The sequence below is a fragment of the Lentinus tigrinus genome (assembly GCF_003813185.1).
Source record: "Lentinus tigrinus ALCF2SS1-7 unplaced genomic scaffold L226scaffold_18, whole genome shotgun sequence".
NCBI lineage: Eukaryota > Fungi > Basidiomycota > Agaricomycetes > Polyporales > Polyporaceae > Lentinus > Lentinus tigrinus.
Window position 1 is genome coordinate 1 of NW_027137927.1, and position 21,104 is coordinate 21,104.

Consider the following 21,104-nt stretch of genomic DNA (forward strand, 5'->3'; position numbering starts at 1 on the left):
TGCACCTTGGTTCCATCCTTCAAGCCTGCCTCGGTTATCGTGGCGTCACTGGAGACATTCTTCTTGCCCTTGAAGAGTAGCTTCTGGTTCTCCGGGGCGACGGAAGTGAGTTCCTCCAAGCGTTGTTGAAGATATTCGAGGGTGGCATCGGGCAACAGAGAGAGTGGATGTGTGGTTCCACGATGGGAGACGGAGATGATGATTGGAGAAGACATGTAGTTACTATGCGAGACCGTAGACGTAGATGATGGTGGTACAGGGACAAGGAGTAGGTCTGAAAGCGATCACACCAAGGTCACGGTGTACGCGTAAGTTCGCTGGAGAAGGCTATTTGGAGGCTAAGTGGGAATGCCGACGTCCCCGAGTCGGCGACGCCCGAGCGAGAGACGCCTGCTTACTGGAAATCCTCAGCTGCATGATGTCATCACGGCTTTTCGGGAATACTTCGCCTCAAGTCCTTCACGCAGAGACTGGTGCAGTACTTGCCTCCGTGTACGATAGTCCTTACAGAAGCAAGATAAAGCTGCCAAAGACACTGTAAAAATACTGTCTGATTTTACACGGTTTAAACAGCCTGGAAGCAAACATACACGGTTGCCATAAAGGGGAGAGTCGCTTGCCACGTGTTGATGGGAAATTCGGGATGTGCCTCAACGTCCTCGCGTGACGCTGCCCACTTGCTCTCCGATTCCATACAAAACCGTCATCCCCCACACCTCAGCGACGTCTACGTCCTCCTCTCGCGTCCATACACATTCTACACCATGTCCTCCATCTTTCCAGGACGTCGCAAACACCAGAGACCTGTACCGACCCTCAACTGCCATGGTCAGCGCACTCGTTGCTATTCTTGGTTGTCCCATCCGCTCACTTCTCGACCACGTCAACCCCACAGATCCATGGGGCATGCGCGACACCCCCTCCGATGCTGAGGATTCACCGAGCACCTCCAATACGCGTGCAGCGGCCGCAAAGATCATGAATTCGATGCGCAAATTCTCCTATAGCGGCACACCCAGGAAACGCGAGCGAGATCAGTCGGTGCGTGGCCCCTCCTCTTCCTCCTCCTTCGTATGCTGATCAGCTTGTTGTTATCTACAGGATGGACTCATGTACTCTACACCCGCAGAGAACTGTCCACCAACGCCTTCGGCCTACAACTTCCATGATAGGCCCGATACCCGGCCGACCATCGAGCAAATAGCGATGGGCCTCCATGTCTCGCGCACACCACACCTCCTGCCCCAACGTTCCGTCTCCTCTCCCCACGTCCATAATCATCCTCATCACCATAACCGACGCAGCGTGGACTCGCCACGAGTGCACAGCCCACTCCTCACGCGCCCTACCATGCACATCCGACGCGCCTCCACATCAGCCGTCGTATTACCCCCACCCCCACCGCGCTCCTCACTCAAGAAGATGACGCGTCTGCCGACTCTCGAAAGCGCGACCCTCGCGCCCTCTGCGTCCGATGCGTCCTTGTCCACTCTCACCACGCAGACGTCCAACGGACCGGCGACCCCGAGGTCGGCACAGAGTGCACCGGCAACGTCATTCCCTGGGAAGCTCCGGTTCGAAATGCTCAAGCTCCTGCCCAGTAGGAAGGGCTCCCTGAGCTCTACAGATAGCGCACGCTCAGACAGCCTCATGACGCCCTCTGACACAGACTCCTTGTCTGGAGGGCTCACCCCCCGGAAATCGGTGCGGTTCTCGCCAGGGGTGCCCGACTCGGAGACTGAGATGTCGTAACATTTGGCTTCCTCGACTCCTCATTTCCGTTTGGTTCTTCAGTTCGGTAATGTTCCGGTTATCATCCCCCCGCCTGGCACGGTGGCCTATCTATACTCTATTTGCATCGCTGTTGTTGCACGCATTACTACTATTCACACCCCACATTCCCCCATTGTATCGCACCAGAACACTGACCTTAGAAGTATTCCAAGCCCTGGGATGGCGGATCACCCCACGCTCTATCAGCTACAACATTACTACTACTGTGTAAAGTAGACATTAACCATCACTATCCTCACACTATCCCCCTATGATGCAATGCCGTGCGCTGCGTATGCACTCTGCGCAGTGCAAGCCTCGCTGACTCCGAGAGCCTGCGCAATGCTCGATATGTCATGGGCGCCTTGTAGTGGTCCGAACCTGCTTCCGGGCGGGCCCTTGTCCTCCACACCCGCCATCATCCCACCGCTTTCCGTCTCTCTCTTCCTTCTTGCACGACAAAGTTCACGTCTTTCACGTCCACATCCTCGGCTATCGCGGCTTGCGGCCTACTAGAGCGCAAGCAGCAGCTTGGAACACTACCATAGAAGACAGCCTACGCAAGAAATTCTGATCAAGAATCGAGATGGCGCCGGTAGAGACGGAGTACTACGACCTGGTGCGCGGCGGGTGCCTTCGCTCGTGTGCGCGCGGGCTTTCTGACCTGTCTGTGTTGTGGTGGAGGCTAGTTAGGTGTCCCGACGGACGTGAACGACACGGACTTGAAGAAGGCGTACAGGAAGCAGGCGATCAAGGTATGTCCGCGCAACTTCGCCGTCTCTCTCATGAGCTCATTTGGCCTATTCTTCCATTATTCCGTCGTTCTACTTACTGGGGTATGGGGGTGTGTTGGGTAGTATCACCCAGACAAGAACCCCTCTCCAGATGCTGAGGAGAAGTTCAAGGAGATCAGGTTCGCGCTCCTCCCCTGTCCTCCGAACAGTCTCGGCTCGCACTAACGCCCCGCCCAGCAAAGCGTACCAGATTCTCTCGGATCCTGTGAGTCCTCTTCGCTTCTCTGCTTTGTCCTGTCTCTCTAACTCGCTCCCCCAGAATCTGCGCGTCGTATATGACAAGAATGGCGCCAAGATGGTACGCACCCGATCACGCTTTCCTCCTCTCGTCGCGGACTATTCATGTGCGCTCGCTCGTAGGCGGACAGCGAAGGAGGCCCGACAATGGAGGATGCGGCGGGCTTCTTCGCGAATGTGTTCGGTGGAGAGCGATTCAGGGACTATGTGAGTGTTCTCTTCCGTTTGTTCGAGCTCGCGGCGCGTCCGCCGCAGCGTGCCACCGTGTCGCAACATTCCCCTTATGCGCGCGAAGTCGTCTGTCCAACCGTCCCTAGAGGCTTGCCAGGAAGAGCGCTCGCTACCTCAGACGAGTGCCCCGAACGGCAAGGGCACAACTCTCCGTATCTCGCAACCTCCCGTCGCGCTTGACGAATGTATATCTGCTGCATCGTACTCACATTCAACCTCAGATTGGCGAGATATCGTTGATGAAGGAGATGACGTCCGTCGCGTCGACGATGATGTCCGAGGAAGAAAAGGCAGAGATCGAGCGTGAGATGGTCGAGGGGAGTACGCCCACCTCACCGCCTCCTGTGTCTGCTACGCCGACCCCTGCGGCGACACCTTCGCCGGCGGTTGCGTCCCCGCTCCCTCGCCCTGCGTCCGGTCCTGTCCCCGCGACGGGGGCGTCCCTCGTCCCGTCCCCGGCACGCTCCCCCTCGCCGTCCTCCGTCGCCTCGCCCGGACCTGCTACTCCTGGTCCGGAGCGGGACTCCCTGGCATCCGCATCGAAGAGCCCCGCGTCGTCGTCCTCGACGAACCTCAAGGACAAGGAGCTGCACAAGGGCGAGAAGGAGAAGGATGCGCACGGGAAGAAGCGGTCGAAGCTGACGCCGGAGCAGAAGAAGAAGCTGCAGGAGCTCGACGACGAGCGCAAGAAGAACATGGAGGAGCGCGTCGAGACGCTGACGAAGAAGCTCGTGGACCGCCTCCGGCCGTTCGTCGAGGCGAAGCACCCGGGCGACAAGGACGACCCGGAGACGGCCGCGTTCGAGCGCAAGATGCGCAGCGAGGCGGACGATATGAAGCTCGAGAGCTTTGGTGTGGAGCTGTTGCATACGATCGGCAATATCTATATGATGAAGGCGACGTCGTTCTTGAAGAGCAGGAAGTTTCTTGGCATGTGCGTGCTTGCTGATCGCTGATGACTGGTGGGTGGGAGCTGACGTCGGTGCAGTCCCGGATTCTTCTCGAGACTGAAGGAGAAGGGCGCGATGGCCAAGGACGCGTGGGGCGTCATTGGGAGCGCGTGAGTATCTCTGTATGTCTCTGTCGTGCTCGCTCACTGATAGGAGTCCAGTCTCGGCGTTCAGCAGACAATAGCGGTATGTCCCTATATGCGTGCGCGTGCTCACGTCGACTGAAATCTGGGATTGTCCAGGAAATGGAGAAGCTTCAGGCCAGGGGCGAGCTCGGGGAGGAGGAGCTCAGGGCTCTGGAAGAAGACGTCACGGGGAAGGTGCGTTGTTCGTTCGCGGGTGGTTATCAAGACCTGACCCTGACATATGGCGCAGATCATGCTTGCGTCGTGGCGAGGGACTCGTTTCGAGGTGTCACAAGTCCTCCGAGAGGTGAGTTCCGTCATCAAGACTGGCGCGAGGCCGCTGTTGAATGTGTCGATACCACATAGGTTGTCGACCGCGTACTCAAGGAGCCAGGTGTCTCAGACCAGGTGCTCTACAACCGGGCAAAGGTTCGTTCACAATGAAGCCCTGCGCGTTGTCACTTGTATTCACCGCACTTTACAGGGTCTTCTCCTGATCGGTGCTGTGTTCAAGTCGACCGTCCCCGACGAAACCGACGAGGAACGCCGAGAGCTCGAGAGGTGCGTGATCGTCGCATTTGTTGTCGTTGGACATCCCTCGACTCATGATTGGGGGTCAGGATGGTCGCCGAGGCCGCAGCCGGCAAGTCGAAACACCACCAGGTGCGCGCCGCCCAGCGAGCGAGGCAACGCGAAGCAGCGTTGCACACGTCGTCGTCTGCGTCTCCCGAGAAGCCGCACGCAGAGAAGGCACAGGCACCGCCAGCGTCTGCTGCATGAAGGATGGCCGCGTCCTGAGAGACCGTATCGTACATAGCACATCGTGCCCACTGCCCACATCTTCCAGGACCGCCAGCGTCCGGGCAACAGCTGTGCATGCAACCCACGTCCGTGATGTTGATGGAGGTACCGTACACACTCGTTTACTAACTAATCTTGGCCTTCCTGTCTACGCCTCTATACATCCTGCCCAAGCTTCATAGCTTCACCTGTTGCATCATCCTACTTATCCCGCCCGCATACATACACACACACACTCACTCTCGTTTCGGCGTCTCGCCTCTGGCTCGCGTATTGGTTGACTGAACTTTTGGTTGTTCACGTGCATGGTCTGATAGACTATTCGGTAGTACTTGCTAGTAGTTCATCGTGTCTCTCTCCCTCCTTTTCTACTCCGCTTTCAATGCTTTGCCCGTGCTGCTTAATCATGCGTATATTGACGTTGCCCGATCGGAGTGCTGCGGGTCCCGCCAGGTATTGATCGTGACTGGTGACCCCTTTGGCTCGCATATAAGGGACCCGGGTACGCCTTTCCTAGAGGCTAGTGCGCCGTGAGCTGTGTCTGTAATCTCACAAGCCCAGACATTCGCAGGATGAAGATGTAAAACATCGATGAACATGTACAACGGACGAGAACAGACTGAAAGTATACATAATAATATCAATGAAAAGATGTAATTGGCGAACAGAGACTCTGGCCAAACAGCATTTGGCTGTCCCCGCAGAGACACCGACCGCATACATACGCAATGGGCATGCGGCCCTACATGGCTCTGCGCATCGTCCTGCTCAAGTTAGGCGGGGGATGCGCTATCCCTGGGAGCGGGACCGGGAAGGACGTGCAACCCATGGGGGATGATGGGTCATCGAGGATATGAATGTGGAGGCCGTGATTATCGGTCGGAGACGACGGGAGCGGATCCTCAACGACATGAAGCCCATGCCCGTGTGTAGGAGACGACGGGGACGAGCCATCATTGTCAAGGACGTGAAGTCCGTGCCCGTGGGTGGGCGATGATGGGGACGAGCTGTTTGGGCCCAGGGTGGACTGATGCCAAGGAGGCACGGTCACGGTGCTGCGCTCGGTCCTTGGACGTGTAGGCCACGTCCATGGGTAGGAGACGACTCGTCTAGCGCGACTGGCACGGCGGTATTGATAGGCTCGGCGTTTGGCCCTGCGGCTGCTTTCTGGACAGGACCGTGCAAGTCCATGCCATGGGTAGCGTCCGCTGCAGGAGCGCACTCGCCTGCACCAGCATGCACCACCGGAGGGATAGGATGGGGAATACTAGCGTTCAGAGTGGATGCAGTAGATGGTGAGTCGGACATTGTGGAAAAACGAGACGATGGACGAGGAGGTGCGGGTGAGGCTGTCGGCAGGCTTGTGAGTAGTTTAACTATTCGTGTTGAGATACTTAGTCCATTACCTCGTCGCATTTATACCACGGGAAGAGCGTCCATCGGCAACGATTAGGGGCCTCTGTTTCTTGTGACTTGAGATTGCGCCCGAGAGCCTCACAGCTAATACGCCTGTATGCGCGCTGAAACGAGAGATGAGCGGACCAGTGGAATGGAGGGCCTCCTAATAGAACGAGGAAACAATAGCCTTCACAGAAGACACACTGCTCCTGAATTTCGTGGTGGTTTGTTATGGTGCAGCTGTTCAGTGAGCGCAGGCCCTTCGGATAGGGCACGGTCTGAGGTCGACGTCTTCCCGATCGACATCAGAGCTGAGAGAGTGGGACTATAACCCACGGTTGAACTGAGCGTTTTGCAACGCAAGCCATAGTAGGGGCTGGCAGTAAGGGTGACCTGTGCCACACCATCAGCGGGGTAAGGCATTTGAACGTTGAACTTGGGAGCACACAGGATAAAATCACGAACTTCAGTACTTCGTAACGCCACGAGTTCGGTAATACACGTGAAATAATCCGTAGAACTTGCTTCATCGCCGTCAAAGTCGATCGTGTGATTCCACCGTGGCGATGACGGAGGATCATGGAAACACAACCAACAACCGTGACGAAGTTTCCGAGTCAAGACCTTTTCAATTGACGCTTGATGTGTTGGCAACGTTTATCCATTTGGTATGGCCGCCTGGCGTAATGGCAACGCGTCTGACTACGACAAGCTCACGGGCTGGGGTAATCAGGAGATTGCAGGTTCGACCCCTGCGGTGGTCAATGGCCCAAGGAAGATATTGCACTTTTTTGCCCACCATACACAGCGCCACAGATGACCACCGGAAACCGCTGATCCAGAGGAACGCTGACATCCCAGAGAAGGCCAGGTGGAATCCGATGGTTTTTCCCGGACAGAGGAATTCGGTGAGTCGGACTACTGAAATCTAGGTGGCATGCCATCCGTACGGCCTAGACACTGGCGATTGCGCGGGGCAACGAGTCCCCTGTTCTCTGCTAACTACAACGATTTACCATGCTATAGGCTCAACTCATTGGATATCGAACGGAAATTACTCGTCAAAAGCCATTCTACCTGGGTTCCGTCGTGACTGACACCTGTTATCCGGTAAGCGGGCAAACGGTGGGTTTCCGGTGAGCAAGCCAACTCATTTCCACACGGCGGCTCGGGGGATTTCTGCCGCTAAGTGCTAAGTGCCACCTGGATTTCGGTGATCATTGACATCCGTGGTGCTGTGTAAATAATGAATGGGTCCTTGTGAAGCCAGAGTGAGGCGGTGTCAAAAGTTAGCATGATGATGGTCTCTTACATGGGCCCGCCGGCAAATCCGACGGTCAATCTGTGCCTGTGAGAGAAGGACTGCGCGAAGTACACATATATGATTGTAATATGTAAGAGCAGTTCTACTCATGTAGAGCTCGCCCTCATCACACTGTCCACCCACATAGTAGACTCCATCCACTCACCGGCATCGGATATGTCGCGCATCAAGGGCAATTTGAAGCTCGTTCAGCATGCAGTTTACCCGCCAAAACCGCACTGGACCCCAGACCAGCTTCCGGACTTGTCTGGACGCGTTATGCTTGTCACTGGTGCGTCCGCAAGGTTTCGGACATCTGCTCCACTATATCTGGAAGCTGAACCAAGGCGGCGTGCAGGCGGTAACACGGGCATCGGCAAGGAGATGATCAAAGAGCTCCTGAAACACAACGCGAAGGTGTATATGGCATCCCGGAACCGCGAGAAGGCTCTTTCAGCCATCGAGGAGCTCAAGACAGAGACAGGAAAGGAGGCTTACTCCATATAACTCGAGCTCAACAGCCTTGCGTCGGTCCGGAAGGCGGCGGAAGAGTTCCTCTCAAAAGAAGAAGCGCTCCATACGCTCTTCAACAATGCGTTCGTGACTTTGTGCTCTCCGTCCACATGCTGGTGCTGACGGCAGGTCGTTCCTAGAGGTGTGATGTGGGCTCCCGTGGCGGACGTGACAGCAGACGGGTACGACATGCAGTTCGGCACGAACGTCCTCGGGCCGTTCCTCCTCACCCAGCTGCTCTTGCCCGCGCTCCTCAAGGGCAAGGCATCTTCCCCAGACGGTCACGCGCGCATTGTCATCACGTCCTCTGCATATGCGTACCTCGGGCACCTCGATTTCGAGACATTCAAGGACGGACCGGCGCGCCGGAAGCTGAGCACGGAGGAGTTGTACAACCAGAGCAAGCTCGCTGATGTCCTCGTCACGTTTGAGCTCGCGCGGCGGTATGGGGAACAGGGGATCATCGCTGTTGCGCTGAATCCGGGTATCCTGAAGATGGAGCTGATGCGCCATATCAACGCCGTGAAGAGGCAGCCTTGGTGCGTCATTCCGGGGAGACCTGATGGATGTCACGCAAACTGACCGGCCTGTACATCGCTAATCGCTAGAATACTATCAACTGGCCGGCACCAATGGGCGCGATCACGCCTTTGTATGCCGGTGCCGCACCGGAAGGCTTGAAGCTGAACGGAAAGGTGAGTAACTTCTTGTTGTGCACTGCGATGACGATCGTTGGCACATACTGTGATATGCAGTGGCTTATCCCCTGGGCGAGAGAGGAGAAGTGCTGTAATGAGCAGGCGTACGATGAAAAACTCGCTGGCCATCTATGGGATTGGCTTGAAGAGCAGGTGAAGAAACCCGGTCAGGTGAATTTCGTGAATGGACTCGAGGCGTAGACAGTGAGCGCGGATGAAAGATGCACGGATACTCACCACCATCTGGGGAGAGCAAGATTGTTTTTTTGGTAGAACGAAAGTCAGGCGTCATGCTCTCATCAATTAGGACATGGTCATGCCATGGCTGGTGCATGAGTTGAGGCTGCAATACGCGGACATGGCGAAGTGGAGCAAGTTCAACTTTTGGGAGGCGCTCGAGTTACTAACCTTCCTTGCCACTGGCATGAAGCGTCTGCAAGTATTTTTGCCTCAGCCCTACTATCATGACCATGTCTTCCCAGCATAACCCATGTCTCTCTTCTCAGCAAGACCACCTCTCAGTTCCATTCGTTGTCCAGAATTTCAGGCAGCTGCACTGGTAAATCCGTCGAGGCCAGGATGTGATAACAGTGATGTGTGGGCATGCTGGGTGGTTCATATGGCCGCCTGGCGTAATGGCAACGCGTCTGACTACGATAACCACCCACGGTGGAGTAATCAGGAGATTGCAGGTTCGACCCCTGCGGTGGTCATTTGCAGTACAGTAATCTCTGCCTTTTTGGTCCCAGCCCTATTTCATCGGACTATGGCGCTCGAACAATTCTACCACTTTCCTGCTTAGGACCGTCATGGAGAGCTTACCCGAGAAGAATGAGGAATACGGCACGAAGGAGTACTGGTAAGTCCAATGGACCACGAAGCTCCAGAATGCCGACGGGCCATATGTGCATTACAACTTACTCGGACACATCCAGGGATCGGCGATACACGGTGTCAGGCACTCTCAATGGGTCCTACTAACTCTCGTCGCTGACAAAATGGCCTTAGAGAGTCCGAAGACTTCTCCTTCGACTGGTTCAAGTCTTATCGGGATGTTGCCGATATCATGCGCGAGCTCATCCCGGACAAATCGTCAAAAATCCTGATGCTGGGATGCGGCAACTCTACGCTCTCGCAGGACGTATGCCTCTGTTGAATGAAATAGAACTGCACTGATCTAGGAGCTGACGACGCCATAGATGTACGATGACGGCTACAAGAACATTGTGAACATCGACGTGAGTGCTCCTCCTCGAGTCCACGTCTCACTGCATCCTTGCTGACCTCGGGAGGTGGACAGTATTCCGGCATCCTCATCGAAAAGATGCGCCACAAGCACGGGCAGACCGCGCCTGAGATGGAATGTGAGACCTTCGATGGGATCGACTTTCGGACCTCTGCAGTGCTTACCGTAGGAGTCTCCCAGGGCACGAGATGGATATTCGCGACCTGAAGTTCGAGACGGATTCGTTCGATGTCGCAATAGACAAAGGCACGTCCTTTCTGCGAATACCACAGAAGATATTCACCAAAGTGTTTTTCCAGGAACGATGGACGCTATGATGACAGCCAAAGCCGACGTCTGGGTGCGTAAAGCCAACTGACCATGGTCAGCTCCTCTGTCCTCTGACGCACCCATATACTATCTATATGTTAGGATCCGCCAGAAGACGTTGTGCGAAATTGCAACCGCGAAGTCGACGAGGTGTTACGGTCCGTCTCCTCGCTCCGGTTTCCCTCTCACCGCATTCAACTCACTAACCACTAGTCCTTCCCTTTCTCCAGGGTCCTTCGTCCCGGTGGGATCTTCATCTACCTCACCTTTGGTCAACCACACTTCCGCCGCCGGTACCTCGACCGCCCGAACACGACGCTCGAGATCCGCAAGCTCGGCGAAGCCTTCCATTACTACTTGTATATCGTACGAACATAGTATATTCGCGAGCAGAGAGACGAAAGCAAGAATAACATCGGCAGCGTAGCCTGTACCGTAGTAGCATGTATGTAGAACCAAACCAAACCAAACCAAACGATCGCGCGACTCAGTGGGCGGCGAGCGCGCCTGCGTGGGCCGAGTCGGCTGTGAGCAGCCAGACGATGTCAGTCTTGGTGACCATGCCCATCAGCTTGCCTTCCTGCGAAAACAATATATGTCGCAAGTTCTGGGCATGGCAGTCAGCACATGAGCGCAAGAGGTATACATAGCGATTGAGGGGGGACGTGTCACGTACCAGCTTCTGGAACATGTTCACGACGAGCTCCAGCGGCACGTCTTTCCGGAGCTGCAGCATGGCCTCTTCGAGCAGCTGCGACAGGTCGACCGTTCCGCTGTCGCCCTGCTCCACCCGACTTGGAGGGAGGAAGGTGCATCTGCGATCTGTCGAGGCGTCCTCCGCCAACAGACCATCTGCTCACCACCATGAGCATGACAGCACCCAAAGGGAGTATGTATCACACAACACTCACCGATGCACGCCCTCAACTTATCCCGCATCACGATGCCCAGCAGCTGCTCCCCATGCACCACCGGGAACCCTCTGAACTGGTGCCTCCTCACGAGCTCGTCGAGCTCCTTGACCGTGCACCCCCGCCCGTCGTCGCTGATCACGACGAGATTCCCCGCGGGCTTCATCACATGGGCGGCGGTCTGGCCCTTGTCGCGGAAGTCGCGCGGGGGCAGCCACGGGTACTGGCGCATCGCGATCCAGATGGCGTAGATCCCGTCCTTGCCGAACGCATCTGCGACCCACTTGGCGACCATGACGGAGATCATGATCGGGAGGACGTGCGAGAGCGCGCCTGTGAGCTGAGGATGGGAGGGTGGGGGCGGGTGTCAGACTGAGTGGAAGAAGACGTGTGGTGTGAGAACTCACCTCGAAGAGGATCACGACGATGGAGACTGTCGCAGGTTTGCGTGGTCAGAATGTCAGCATTGACTGTAGAAAGGAAGGAACAGGACTTACCTGTCATTCTGGTAACCCCACCCAACATCGCGGATGCGCCCACGACAGCGTAGAAACCGGGCGATATGCATCGCACCGTCGGGTCCGGAGGGCAGGAAGAGAATATCCACGCCTGCGGGTACGTTCGGTACAGACCTTGTCTGCACAACCCGTCAGTCAGTGCCTCAGACGACCCCCTTGAAAACGAGCAAGTACTAACGTGATCAATCCAACCGCACGTCCTATGCAAGCCCCAATCGCGATGGTCGGGAGGAAGATACCCGCAGGAACCTGCACATACCCGTCAGCTCCAGACGTGACTTGTAAATGGAGCTCAACCCATACCATCATGCCAAACGTCCACGCAGTGAACCCGATCTTCGTCATCGCAGTCAGTATCAGAAGGAAGACATTCGCCCAGATAGCTGTCGGACTGCCCGATGCACCCAGTCAGCGCATCGCAACAACCCCAGAACCAAACCCACACACGCACTTGCATAGACCATGATAGTCCGGCTTCGTCGGATCGCATTCCTGGAACAGATTCGCAACGAGCTCCGATGACTGTACCCTCAGGAATACCACCTGTTCCTGTTGTTAGCGCCGTCGCCGCATCCATTAGGCACAGCCCGACGTACCAGGTAGCTGACGGCGGCAGTAATGGCCGTGAATCCGACGACCTCGACGATGGGCCACTCGTGGAGCACGCTATGTCTTCTGTATGCCGCGACAGCGGCATTGAGCTTGATCAGGAGCGAGCCAAGGATACCCTACAGCTCGCAAGGTCAACAAGACGATCGACTGACGGTCGAAGCTTTTCTCGGGCATACGCACCCCAATTACAGCCAAGAATATCCAAGGAACCTGCGCAAACATGCTGTCAGCCTCATTCCATGGATACGAAACAGCGTGACAACCCACCAGCTCAAACGCTCGCCACGTCGAGGCCGACTCGGATACCTGGAACAGCACGAGCTTCGAGGTCCCGAACGGGTCGATGTACTGCAGCGACACGGCAGCGATGACGGACGTGACGAAGCCCCGCCACATGACATCGCTGTCGTTCGAGAACGTGTCGAGTTCCTCAAGACCGAACAGCACGCCGCCGAGAGGACTCCCGAAGGCAACGGACACCCCAGCAGCGGCCGCGGCAGCCAGCAGCTTTCGTTTGCGAGCTAGCGAGAGAGCATCAGCACCGAGAACGTAGAAGGGACTGAACGTGCACTGAGGCGGATATAGCTCACCTTCGTTCTGCCGGTACTGCTTGAAGACGCGGGAGAGGAGGAAGGCCCAGCAGCAGGCGACGTGGACGAGCGGGCCTTCCTTGCCGAGCGATAGGCCGGAAGCTACAGCCAGCGCGAGACCGAGGGACTTGATTAGGAGCACCCATGGACCAAGGAACGCGTCGAGGACGTATCCGCTTAGGATCTGGCAGGCGTGTCATGAGTACAGACGCCGTGCTCCCTGATACAACCGGGCACGAACCGCTTTAATTTCTGGAACTGTATGCGGGGCCAAGTCAGTTTTGGCATGACAAAACTAGGGATCACCACGTACTTCCTGTATGAAACGCACTGCAAGTACGCATTAGTACGGAGACCTGTTTTCACGGCGAAGGCTGCTCACTATGGAGCGTATGTCATGACCAGCACCGCCGAGCTTCCCGCAAAGCCGATCTGCCAATGCTCATGCTTGAGTATGGGGATGGGCGTGAAGTGAGGGTGATCTCCGTACCGACAAAGCGATGTAGATTGCAGCTTGGAGCAACGATTGTCCGAATATGCTGCGGACATGAAGGTATTCGCTCCAGCTCTGCCACTCATTGCATACCTCTCCAGCTGGTCGCGTCGCATTCAGATTGAATAGCAAGAATATATAGGGAGCACGCGTACTCACGGTCTAGTCCACTACAACACGCCACCTGGTTGTAGAAGAAACCATAGGTGCAGCGTCCTTCGCGCAAGTCGCCCAACCTGTCTTGCGGGTGCATATACCTTCATACATGAAGGAAGATGAGAAACGTACCATTTGACCAGAACGTCCAACCATGCACCCAGTACCCCGACACCAATACCCGTCAAGATGATGACCATCCACATCCCCGCCGAGTCCAGCACCAGCGCGAGCAGTCCATGTAGTCCCCGTTGCGAGCGAATGACGCGCTTGCGTTCGCGCTCCGCGGCCTCTTCGCGGAGCCAGTCGATGGTGCTTCCTTCCTCATACGCGACTTGCTTCTCTAGTGACCGAGAGGAGAGTAGTGGGCCCGTTTCGGTGTTGATGAACTCGTATGCCTCTGCATCGTGAATGTCGCGGTCTCCTCCCTTGTCCCAAGATTGATGTGAATCGCTACCAGCGCTCCTGGAACAGTTGAGCTAGATATCACGATAGTGAGCTTTGGAACACACCACATCCTAGTCCTTCGTATATGGATCCTCTTGGGATATTGTTCTTTGGAACTGTTGCCTCAGTACCTGAGGCGGGACCATAAGATCCTTGAGCAGTCTATGTGTTACAGCAATTCAAGCTAAGCCAAGGGAGTCGTCTATTCAGCTAGACAAGAGGCAAGCAACGATATGGAAACAGTGAAGCAGCAAGCAGCCCGAGACGTAGTTCCGCGAAAGTCGGACTGGTCCTGTGGGGGTCAAAGCCAATAGCCTCTCGAAATAACACGAGCAAACACCTCCATTCTTGCGAACGTACTTACTATCTGCGATGATAAGCACACGTCCCTCTTATCACAAGTATGAGCGGGTAACAATGATAACTTGTATTGAACGCAGCATTGTAAGTGGCTGTGTATTAGGGTTAGGGTTAGGACCGTGCAGCAACAAAAAAGAGGGGCCTGCCCAGCCCGAGGGCCGAAGCAGGACAGGGAAATATTGAGACGGTGCACGAGCCGAAGCCCGTACAAACCGCGAGGTCCCCCTGAGGACATGGTCGCCGTGCTATGAGAGGCCCCCGCGGCCCACGAACCCTGGTACGTGAAGGGGTCCGTGCCATCAAGGTAAGTATGAGTTGTTGGGACGTCGGGGAGAGGCTTATATACTGGCGGAGCGCGCACGGACCAGAACGCTTCAGGGCGGGCTCGCGACTGATGCGCATGAGAGGAGCGCTCGTGCTCTCCAGATGCTCTCCGAACTTGTCACTCCGCCGCAGCTGGCAAGCAACGCAACATCTGACTGGCAGCGTTCACATGTATGTCAAGAAACCGCGTCTCTTTCTGCTAACATGGTCTCATTTGACTTTGCCAAACGACGAATGGCGCTTGCAGTCATGTCATGGCCACATATCTCTCGAAGTTCACTTTGATGACAGATCATGGAACGGAAGCAACTGGAACCCACATACTCGTACGAATTCACAACATAATACCAACCCGTCCGGTTTGTTTCCATGGCCTCGGAGGGTCCTCCGTTCGAAATGGCATCAACAGCCTCTGGCTGGTGAGATCTACAAGCAAGGAGTCACGTTCACGGTGAGATGGCCGAGCGGTCTAAGGCGCCAGACTAAGGTTCGTTCACGATATCGTATAATCTGGTCCGAAAGGGCGTGGGTTCGAATCCCACTCTCATCATTCGTTTTATTTCTTGCTTCTGCGCAATTCAACGGGCCTAGCAGGAGCTTCGACAAGAGGAGGAACAAGAACCTGGTGTGGCCATCCGCCGAAATCAGACGCTGAAGTTAACGTTGAACGTTGGTCGAACTCAGAGCCACTTTGAATCTTGTCCATCGTGAACCTCGCATTTGCTGACCAGTGATAGTTGCTAGCGCAGGAACGCAGAATCGCGCGTCCGCTGATATCTGTTCCTAGGATCACATGCGCAGCTATGACGGACTCCTTAGTCGCCAACAGGGCAAGTTACAGCCTCGACACAGCCCACGCCCACAGGTCTCCCAGGATTCAGGAATATTGCACGTCTTCTGCCGCGGGCAGCTGAGTGATCGTCCACAGTCCACGGACGGCGCCCACGTTACCTGCCTAATCTCGTCCCTTTCTCGCTCTATATCAACCAGACCTGTCCCCCAAGCCCGACATCCTTCTCCCGCCCACCCCCATGTTGTCCTTCACCTCACCCATCGGCCATGGCTCCCTCGTGGTCGCGAGGCGAAGAATGCCCCCGCGTCCGGGCGGGATGATCACCACGCCCTCAGAGATCCTCCCTCGACTGTGGCTGTCAGGACTGTACACCGCCGTCGAAGAAGAGCAGCTCATCGCGCTCGGCGTAACACACATCGTCTCCATCATCGAGCAGCGGCCAAAATATCCTCCCTCCCTGAAGCTCAAGACCCTCCATATACCCCTCCAGGACGTCGAAGGCGCAGACATCCTGCAGCACCTCGACGTCACCACCGCATACATCAAGTCCGCCCTCGAGGACAAGCGCAATACAGTCCTCGTACGTGATCTCCCTCGCGACGTCCGCGCCCTCGACGCGAGGCACAAAGTTGACTCGCGCTGCGAGGGCGCGCAGTGCAAATCTTCTACCCTGATCGCTTGAGCCTTGGCCAACGCTCACCTCGCGTCCTCCTGCAGGTGCACTGCGCGATGGGCATCTCGCGCTCCGCGACCGTCGTCTGTGCGTATCTCATCGCGACGCACGCCATGCCCCCGCACGAGGCCCTCGACTTCGTCATCTCGAAACGCGAGATCGTCTGGCCCAACCCTGGGTTCCAGCGCCAGCTGCAGATGTACGCCGCGCGCTTCCGTGGGAGGAGGAAGCTCAGGAAGATCGTGCCCCTGCCCCTTCCGCCGCCCATGCGCGCAACCGTGACGTACTCCTCGACGTCTCCGCGCACGGTAGAGCGCCGTCAATGGCTCCCGTCGCGGTGGATGCCAGAGCCGCGCCCAATCCCGCCCCCGATGTCCAGGAGGGGCTCTCTGGGCTGAGGAACTCGCTTCGTGCGCTGGCTGGCCGTGGACGATCATCCCTCTCTCTCTCTCCAGAGAGGCTGCTTACGCCACGGCCATACGGCGAAACATGAGCGTAGCGCTTCCCGTGGGTGCCTCTGCTATCCAGGTGGTTTCATTTCGGCTGCTGTGGGCACGCGTCGTGCTTCGGTTACGTAGTAGGTGCCTCATGTTTCTGCTTGGTGATGACCCCGTCATGAGCGTCGTGTACGAAAGTGATACCCCTTGCAGTGTCTTTGCCACTGATTGGCCATTTCGGGAAGTCGGCGGATTGGGTTTGGGCCCGACCAGTACGATGGTGTAACCTTATTGTTTACTTTTAGACGTCCGAGGATCCTACGAGATGAGCGTGCTACAGCCTACATATGTCCTCGATCGCACGTGGTGCTGTATTGTTCGATGTCGAAGGTCAGTTGCTGGCAGCACAGCGTGCTGAGTGCTGCGTATGAAAGCCGAGATCCTTCCTTGGGTCGATATGCTACCGGGAGATGAAAGACTTGTGGCTTAGCGAAGCAAGAGGTGCGCGTCACAGCATTGATACATTAAGTTAGGCCGAGAACTAGAGAGCTGTTACATGATACAGTGGCGTCGTTTCTCGTTCTACTACTTCCTGTCGTAACCAGGGCATGACCAGCATCAAGGACATCCAGACGTCGAGACATAAACCAAAAGCAAACCCAGTAGAAGCAAAGAAAAGAAGAAGCAAGCGGAAACCGCAAACTATGCGAAATGCGAACCCGAAAGCAAGACCGACCCGATCAACGAAGACCAAGGCCGAAGCAGGGCCCATGAGACGCGAAGACGAAAACCGACGAATCACGAACCCCGAACCGCAGAAGCACAGAAAGGGCCCACCCGCGCCCACCACACCTCAGATCGAACGCAATAAAGATACCACGACCGCGGCCACGCTCGCCGCGATCGCCAACGCACCCCCCGCTGCGCCTCCCACACGCGCAGCCCCGCTCCGCTTCGCGAGGTTTCTGGGGCTGAGCGGGGGCAGCAGCGTCGCCGTCGCCGTCGCAATGAACTCCTCCCATGCGGCGATCGTCGCTGCCGGGTACTCGACGGTGGACGTGGTCGAGATCGCGCCGACGTAGATGCCGGACTGCCCGAGGATCGCGTCGACGGCGAGTTCGGCGTCCTCGCCGCCCTCGACGGTCACCCCGTCAGTCCCGGAGACGACCAGCCCGGTCTGGTTGCTCCCAAAGATGAAGTTACGGTACATGGTGAGGGCCTGGGAGAGGCGGAAGATGAGTGTGAGCGTTCGATGCGCGATGTGATGGGGGGGAGGTGGGAACAGCACTCACGCGGGCAGGCTGGTTGAATGGGACGAGGTGCCCCGCGCCTTCGACGAGGACGTACGTCCAGTTGCGTTCCTGGTGCACGACGCCGGCGAAGCTGCCGTCGCTGTCGAACCACGGCGTGGACGGGCGCCGCGTGAAGCCCTGGATGCCGCCGAAGGTCGTGTTCTGGCGAGCTAATCAGTGTGATGCACGTCCGTCACAGATCGGTCGCACGAACCTGGATGACAACTGGGGAAGGGCCGGCCGTTCAGTACGATCGTGTCATCGTCCAATCGCTTGATAGACACACGCACCTTCCGTGCCGCGGTGTGCAATCAGAGAATCGTCGTTGCCAGAGTACAGCACGATGGGAATGCCGTGGTGGGACATGTTCGTTGCTAGATCGCTCAAGAACGCCATGGGCCTAGTGGTTCCCAGTCGATTAGCACCCGCTGCGATGCCCTTCTTGGACATGATCCACTCACTCGACGCCTACGTTCGCGCGCGCGGTGCGGTTAGTTGCGGATCTAGTGCGGAGTATACGATCTGAAACTCACTTAGGTCGTTGCCATTGACGGGGTCTCCGAGGAACGGATAGAAGAAGGAGCCAGACCATGTCTTGCTAGTTGGGGCGTGGAGCGCAGAGACCGCCTGCGGATCTACGTCGGCATGTTAGTCGGGCTTTACCAGGAGCATCGAGAAGACATACCATTGAAGAATCCCTTGCCGTCAATGGGGAACTCCGGGTTAAGTGCGTCAGGGATTTGGTAGAACTGCGGGGAGAGGCGGGGACGAGCAACGTCAGGTGAGCGACATCGCGCGTGGCAGAGATACTCCACTCACATCAAATCCATCGAGCGTCGCTGGGTTACCGACGACATCTGCAATCTGGGGCCTTAGAACGCAGTTGGAAGTAAACCATGACCACAAAAGACGCACTCCACGGAGCCGAGAAGTTCATGGCGTAGTCGATCATCTCGTCGTAGATGAAGCATCCATACCACGGGTCGATGGTCCCATTCGCCCGCATGCTCAGGTCGCGCTTCGCCACTGCGCCTTCATCGATGGAACGCTTGGTACTGGCCGAGGCAGCGGACGCTAACCTGGAGAGCGTCTTCCGGAAGAAGTCGCGCTTCGCCGAGGCAGCGCTGAATTCGCTCCGATGAGGATCCGACGGGTTGACGAACTGCAAGGTCGGGAAGTGGCCGTTCTGAGGATAGGTGAGGTTGAGGTCGTAGCCGCAGAGATGTTGTCTAACGGGACGATTGTGAGTCAGAGCGACGAGCCCATGAACTCCACGCTGCACTTTAGCACTCACTGCTCTCTGAAGAACTCGTATACGTCCGGGTCATAACCGATAAGTTGCGGGTAAGTCTCGATGGTCGTGAGCTACGGCACGATGGGGAGAATGATCAGCTGCTAGCGGCAAACTTGACGATGAATCCAGACCCACCGTCGGCACATATTCGAAGACAACCTCAGATCCGACGGTGCCATCGCCGATGGCAAATTTCGCGATGTTGACCGGAGGGTTCGTCATGCCGAAGTACGTCTTCATAATGTATGGCTGCGGCTATTGGTCAGCGGCCATCCCGGACTCATTGTCGCGGGAGTCGCTCACAATATAAGTGCCGGCATAACTTTCTCCAGTCAAGTACAGAGGCCGGGTCGCCAGGCTCGGGAACACCTTGACCAAGTTCGCCAGAAAGCCCATCTAGACCGCGCCAATGATTACGTTCAGTCAACATCCTCAGTGATGAGAGACAAGCACTCACGAAGTCCCGTCCCATCTCGTCCTCATCGTGCACTAGAGAGGCATCATCAGCGACGCCGAAACGGCGAGTGGAGCCGCTAGCTCACCATAACCAGTGGAGTCCGCTGTGGACCAGCCAGTACCGCTGAGAAGAACGAATGAGTAAGGTCCAACTTGTGCGGCGCAGAGTTCCGGAGGTGAGCACCACTTACACAGGCTGGTCGATCCAGATGTAGTCGGCGACGTTGTCGAAGCTGAACGTGTTCTGGAACGGCACCCCGTTTGCATCCAGGTGAATGGGGCCATTCTGCGCCACGATCTGTCAGCGGGACCATCTGGGCGGTGCGAGATGCAAACATGCGCCTACCTCGTACGCGAAACCGAGCAGACTCGAGGATCCAGGGCTATTTATAACAGAGTACGGGACATGTCAGGGACCGGGGCTCGAGACAGAGGAGTGGATCCCGCGAGAAACCGGTGCATACCCTCCGTTGAGCCAGATTCCCCATGGAACGCCGGCGCGCTCGTTCGCGGCCGCGGTGAGGGAACCTTCGGTCTTCTCCCATGCCCAGAAGAAGAGGGTATTATTGGGGTGGCCTGGACGGTCGACTGGGATGTTCCCGGCGAAGTTGCGAGACAGAGGCCAGGAAACGCCCGGCAAGGGATCGGTCACCTGGAAGTCTACAAGCGAAGGAAGTCAGCGAAGGGGACGACGCATGCGACGAACGGACATACAGCTCTGCCATGCTGGGCTGAAGTCGCCTGATGGCTTGCCTGGGTAGTCTTGCGGCCAACTGCTCGGCGTCGGAGGAAGCGAAGCAGCGACGAGGGCTACAGCGAGGAATACTGTAGACGCAGCCCCGAGCATGTTGGCGAGAAGCTGGTGGGGAGGGTTAGAGAGACGGGGTATGCGGCTGAGTCGTCTCCAGCGTCGCGTATTTATACGCAGTCAGCCCGGGTGAGCCTCCAAATCGGGAAGGCTGTAATATGGATAATGGTATGTGTCTGAGTGCCAGCCGCGAGCCCCCGTACCCGCCGGGCTGGGAAGAAGGTTTGATGGTAAGCGAGATAGTGATGGACATCCCGAACTTCTGCGAGGCTCCACAATAGCGGTCCTTGACGACGGCTTGCAAAGTGCAACGCGACTCTCTCGCCAGCGTTCTCATGCAATTGTCAGTGGGAAGGCGCGTTGCTCGTCTGTCTCTATTGCAATCATGCGCTGCGGCCGTCGACCCGGACTGAAGCTTACATCGTTTGCACATGGCCCTGTGGACGAGCAGAGGAAGAGGCCTGGAAAATGACATAACACGCAGTCAGGCGACGGAAGTGTGAGCCGCGGGCGCTAAGCAATATACTAGAACCTTAAACCGATCTGCGCCGCTCGAGGCGGC

The 21,104-nt window shown here is 56.7% G+C and overlaps 9 protein-coding genes and 3 non-coding genes across 12 annotated transcripts; 8 read left to right on the forward strand and 4 right to left on the reverse strand.

Annotated features, from left to right (window-relative positions):
* Nucleotides 1-531: 531 nt before the first annotated feature.
* Nucleotides 532-1,042, reverse strand: L226DRAFT_105193 (uncharacterized protein). Its single transcript, XM_067672081.1, has one exon. It carries the CDS (start codon nt 978-980, stop codon nt 651-653), a length of 330 nt encoding a protein of 109 aa, XP_067533788.1. The 5' UTR covers nt 981-1,042; the 3' UTR covers nt 532-650.
* On the forward strand, nt 979-1,752 carry L226DRAFT_465521 (uncharacterized protein; the record flags this gene model as incomplete). The annotated part of the gene is made up of 2 exons (XM_067675925.1): nt 979-1,041; nt 1,102-1,752. 2 exons carry the CDS (start codon nt 979-981, stop codon nt 1,750-1,752), a joined length of 714 nt encoding a protein of 237 aa, XP_067533789.1.
* A 607-nt stretch (nt 1,753-2,359) lies between these two features.
* L226DRAFT_465804 (DnaJ-domain-containing protein) lies at nt 2,360-4,890 on the forward strand (the record flags this gene model as incomplete). The annotated part of the gene is made up of 14 exons (XM_067675943.1): nt 2,360-2,392; nt 2,463-2,528; nt 2,631-2,686; nt 2,745-2,772; nt 2,827-2,865; nt 2,928-3,011; nt 3,257-3,969; nt 4,024-4,095; nt 4,147-4,171; nt 4,228-4,305; nt 4,361-4,417; nt 4,477-4,539; nt 4,595-4,671; nt 4,731-4,890. The coding sequence occupies 14 exons, from the start codon at nt 2,360-2,362 to the stop codon at nt 4,888-4,890; spliced, it is 1,551 nt and encodes a 516-aa protein (XP_067533790.1).
* Nucleotides 4,891-6,981: 2,091 nt separating this feature from the next.
* On the forward strand, nt 6,982-7,073 carry L226DRAFT_t145. Its single transcript has one exon. It is a non-coding gene; the product is annotated as a tRNA-Arg (tRNA).
* Nucleotides 7,074-7,789: 716 nt separating this feature from the next.
* Nucleotides 7,790-9,024, forward strand: L226DRAFT_572306 (NAD(P)-binding protein; the record flags this gene model as incomplete). The annotated part of the gene is made up of 6 exons (XM_067684658.1): nt 7,790-7,904; nt 7,971-8,029; nt 8,126-8,208; nt 8,266-8,668; nt 8,734-8,820; nt 8,881-9,024. The coding sequence occupies 6 exons, from the start codon at nt 7,790-7,792 to the stop codon at nt 9,022-9,024; spliced, it is 891 nt and encodes a 296-aa protein (XP_067533791.1).
* A 420-nt stretch (nt 9,025-9,444) lies between these two features.
* Nucleotides 9,445-9,536, forward strand: L226DRAFT_t146. Its single transcript has one exon. It is a non-coding gene; the product is annotated as a tRNA-Arg (tRNA).
* Nucleotides 9,537-9,617: 81 nt separating this feature from the next.
* Nucleotides 9,618-10,874, forward strand: L226DRAFT_536343 (S-adenosyl-L-methionine-dependent methyltransferase). The gene is made up of 9 exons (XM_067681099.1): nt 9,618-9,682; nt 9,759-9,776; nt 9,832-9,964; nt 10,023-10,061; nt 10,124-10,187; nt 10,250-10,315; nt 10,369-10,409; nt 10,481-10,536; nt 10,609-10,874. Exons 1-9 carry the CDS (start codon nt 9,633-9,635, stop codon nt 10,754-10,756), a joined length of 615 nt encoding a protein of 204 aa, XP_067533792.1. The 5' UTR covers nt 9,618-9,632; the 3' UTR covers nt 10,757-10,874.
* Nucleotides 10,655-14,509, reverse strand: L226DRAFT_553732 (uncharacterized protein). Its single transcript, XM_067682947.1, has 19 exons — nt 14,171-14,509; nt 13,791-14,123; nt 13,662-13,738; nt 13,500-13,603; nt 13,392-13,441; nt 13,323-13,339; nt 13,251-13,267; nt 13,010-13,193; nt 12,687-12,940; nt 12,600-12,629; nt 12,404-12,535; nt 12,259-12,350; nt 12,111-12,198; nt 11,986-12,056; nt 11,787-11,926; nt 11,697-11,722; nt 11,290-11,629; nt 11,055-11,230; nt 10,655-10,985 (listed from the first exon to the last, which is right to left on the reverse strand). The coding sequence occupies exons 1-19, from the start codon at nt 14,173-14,175 to the stop codon at nt 10,866-10,868; spliced, it is 2,256 nt and encodes a 751-aa protein (XP_067533793.1). The 5' UTR covers nt 14,176-14,509; the 3' UTR covers nt 10,655-10,865.
* Nucleotides 14,510-14,561: 52 nt separating this feature from the next.
* L226DRAFT_536345 (uncharacterized protein) lies at nt 14,562-14,748 on the reverse strand (the record flags this gene model as incomplete). The annotated part of the gene is made up of 1 exon (XM_067681100.1): nt 14,562-14,748. A coding segment is annotated over one exon (187 nt), but the record flags the coding sequence as incomplete, so codon positions are not given.
* Nucleotides 14,749-15,239: 491 nt separating this feature from the next.
* On the forward strand, nt 15,240-15,339 carry L226DRAFT_t147. Its single transcript has one exon. It is a non-coding gene; the product is annotated as a tRNA-Leu (tRNA).
* Nucleotides 15,340-15,907: 568 nt separating this feature from the next.
* Nucleotides 15,908-16,470, forward strand: L226DRAFT_437115 (phosphatases II; the record flags this gene model as incomplete). Its single annotated transcript, XM_067674774.1, has 2 exons — nt 15,908-16,162; nt 16,300-16,470. Coding segments are annotated over 2 exons (426 nt in total), but the record flags the coding sequence as incomplete, so codon positions are not given.
* Nucleotides 16,471-17,133: 663 nt separating this feature from the next.
* L226DRAFT_536348 (alpha/beta-hydrolase) lies at nt 17,134-20,909 on the reverse strand. The gene is made up of 18 exons (XM_067681101.1): nt 20,449-20,909; nt 20,199-20,394; nt 20,081-20,117; nt 19,926-20,020; nt 19,821-19,858; nt 19,736-19,767; nt 19,582-19,674; nt 19,414-19,527; nt 19,279-19,349; nt 18,900-19,213; nt 18,804-18,841; nt 18,670-18,733; nt 18,518-18,619; nt 18,446-18,452; nt 18,275-18,384; nt 18,199-18,209; nt 17,985-18,146; nt 17,134-17,911 (listed from the first exon to the last, which is right to left on the reverse strand). The coding sequence occupies exons 1-18, from the start codon at nt 20,579-20,581 to the stop codon at nt 17,546-17,548; spliced, it is 1,983 nt and encodes a 660-aa protein (XP_067533796.1). The 5' UTR covers nt 20,582-20,909; the 3' UTR covers nt 17,134-17,545.
* Between the last annotated feature and the right edge of the window lie 195 nt (nt 20,910-21,104).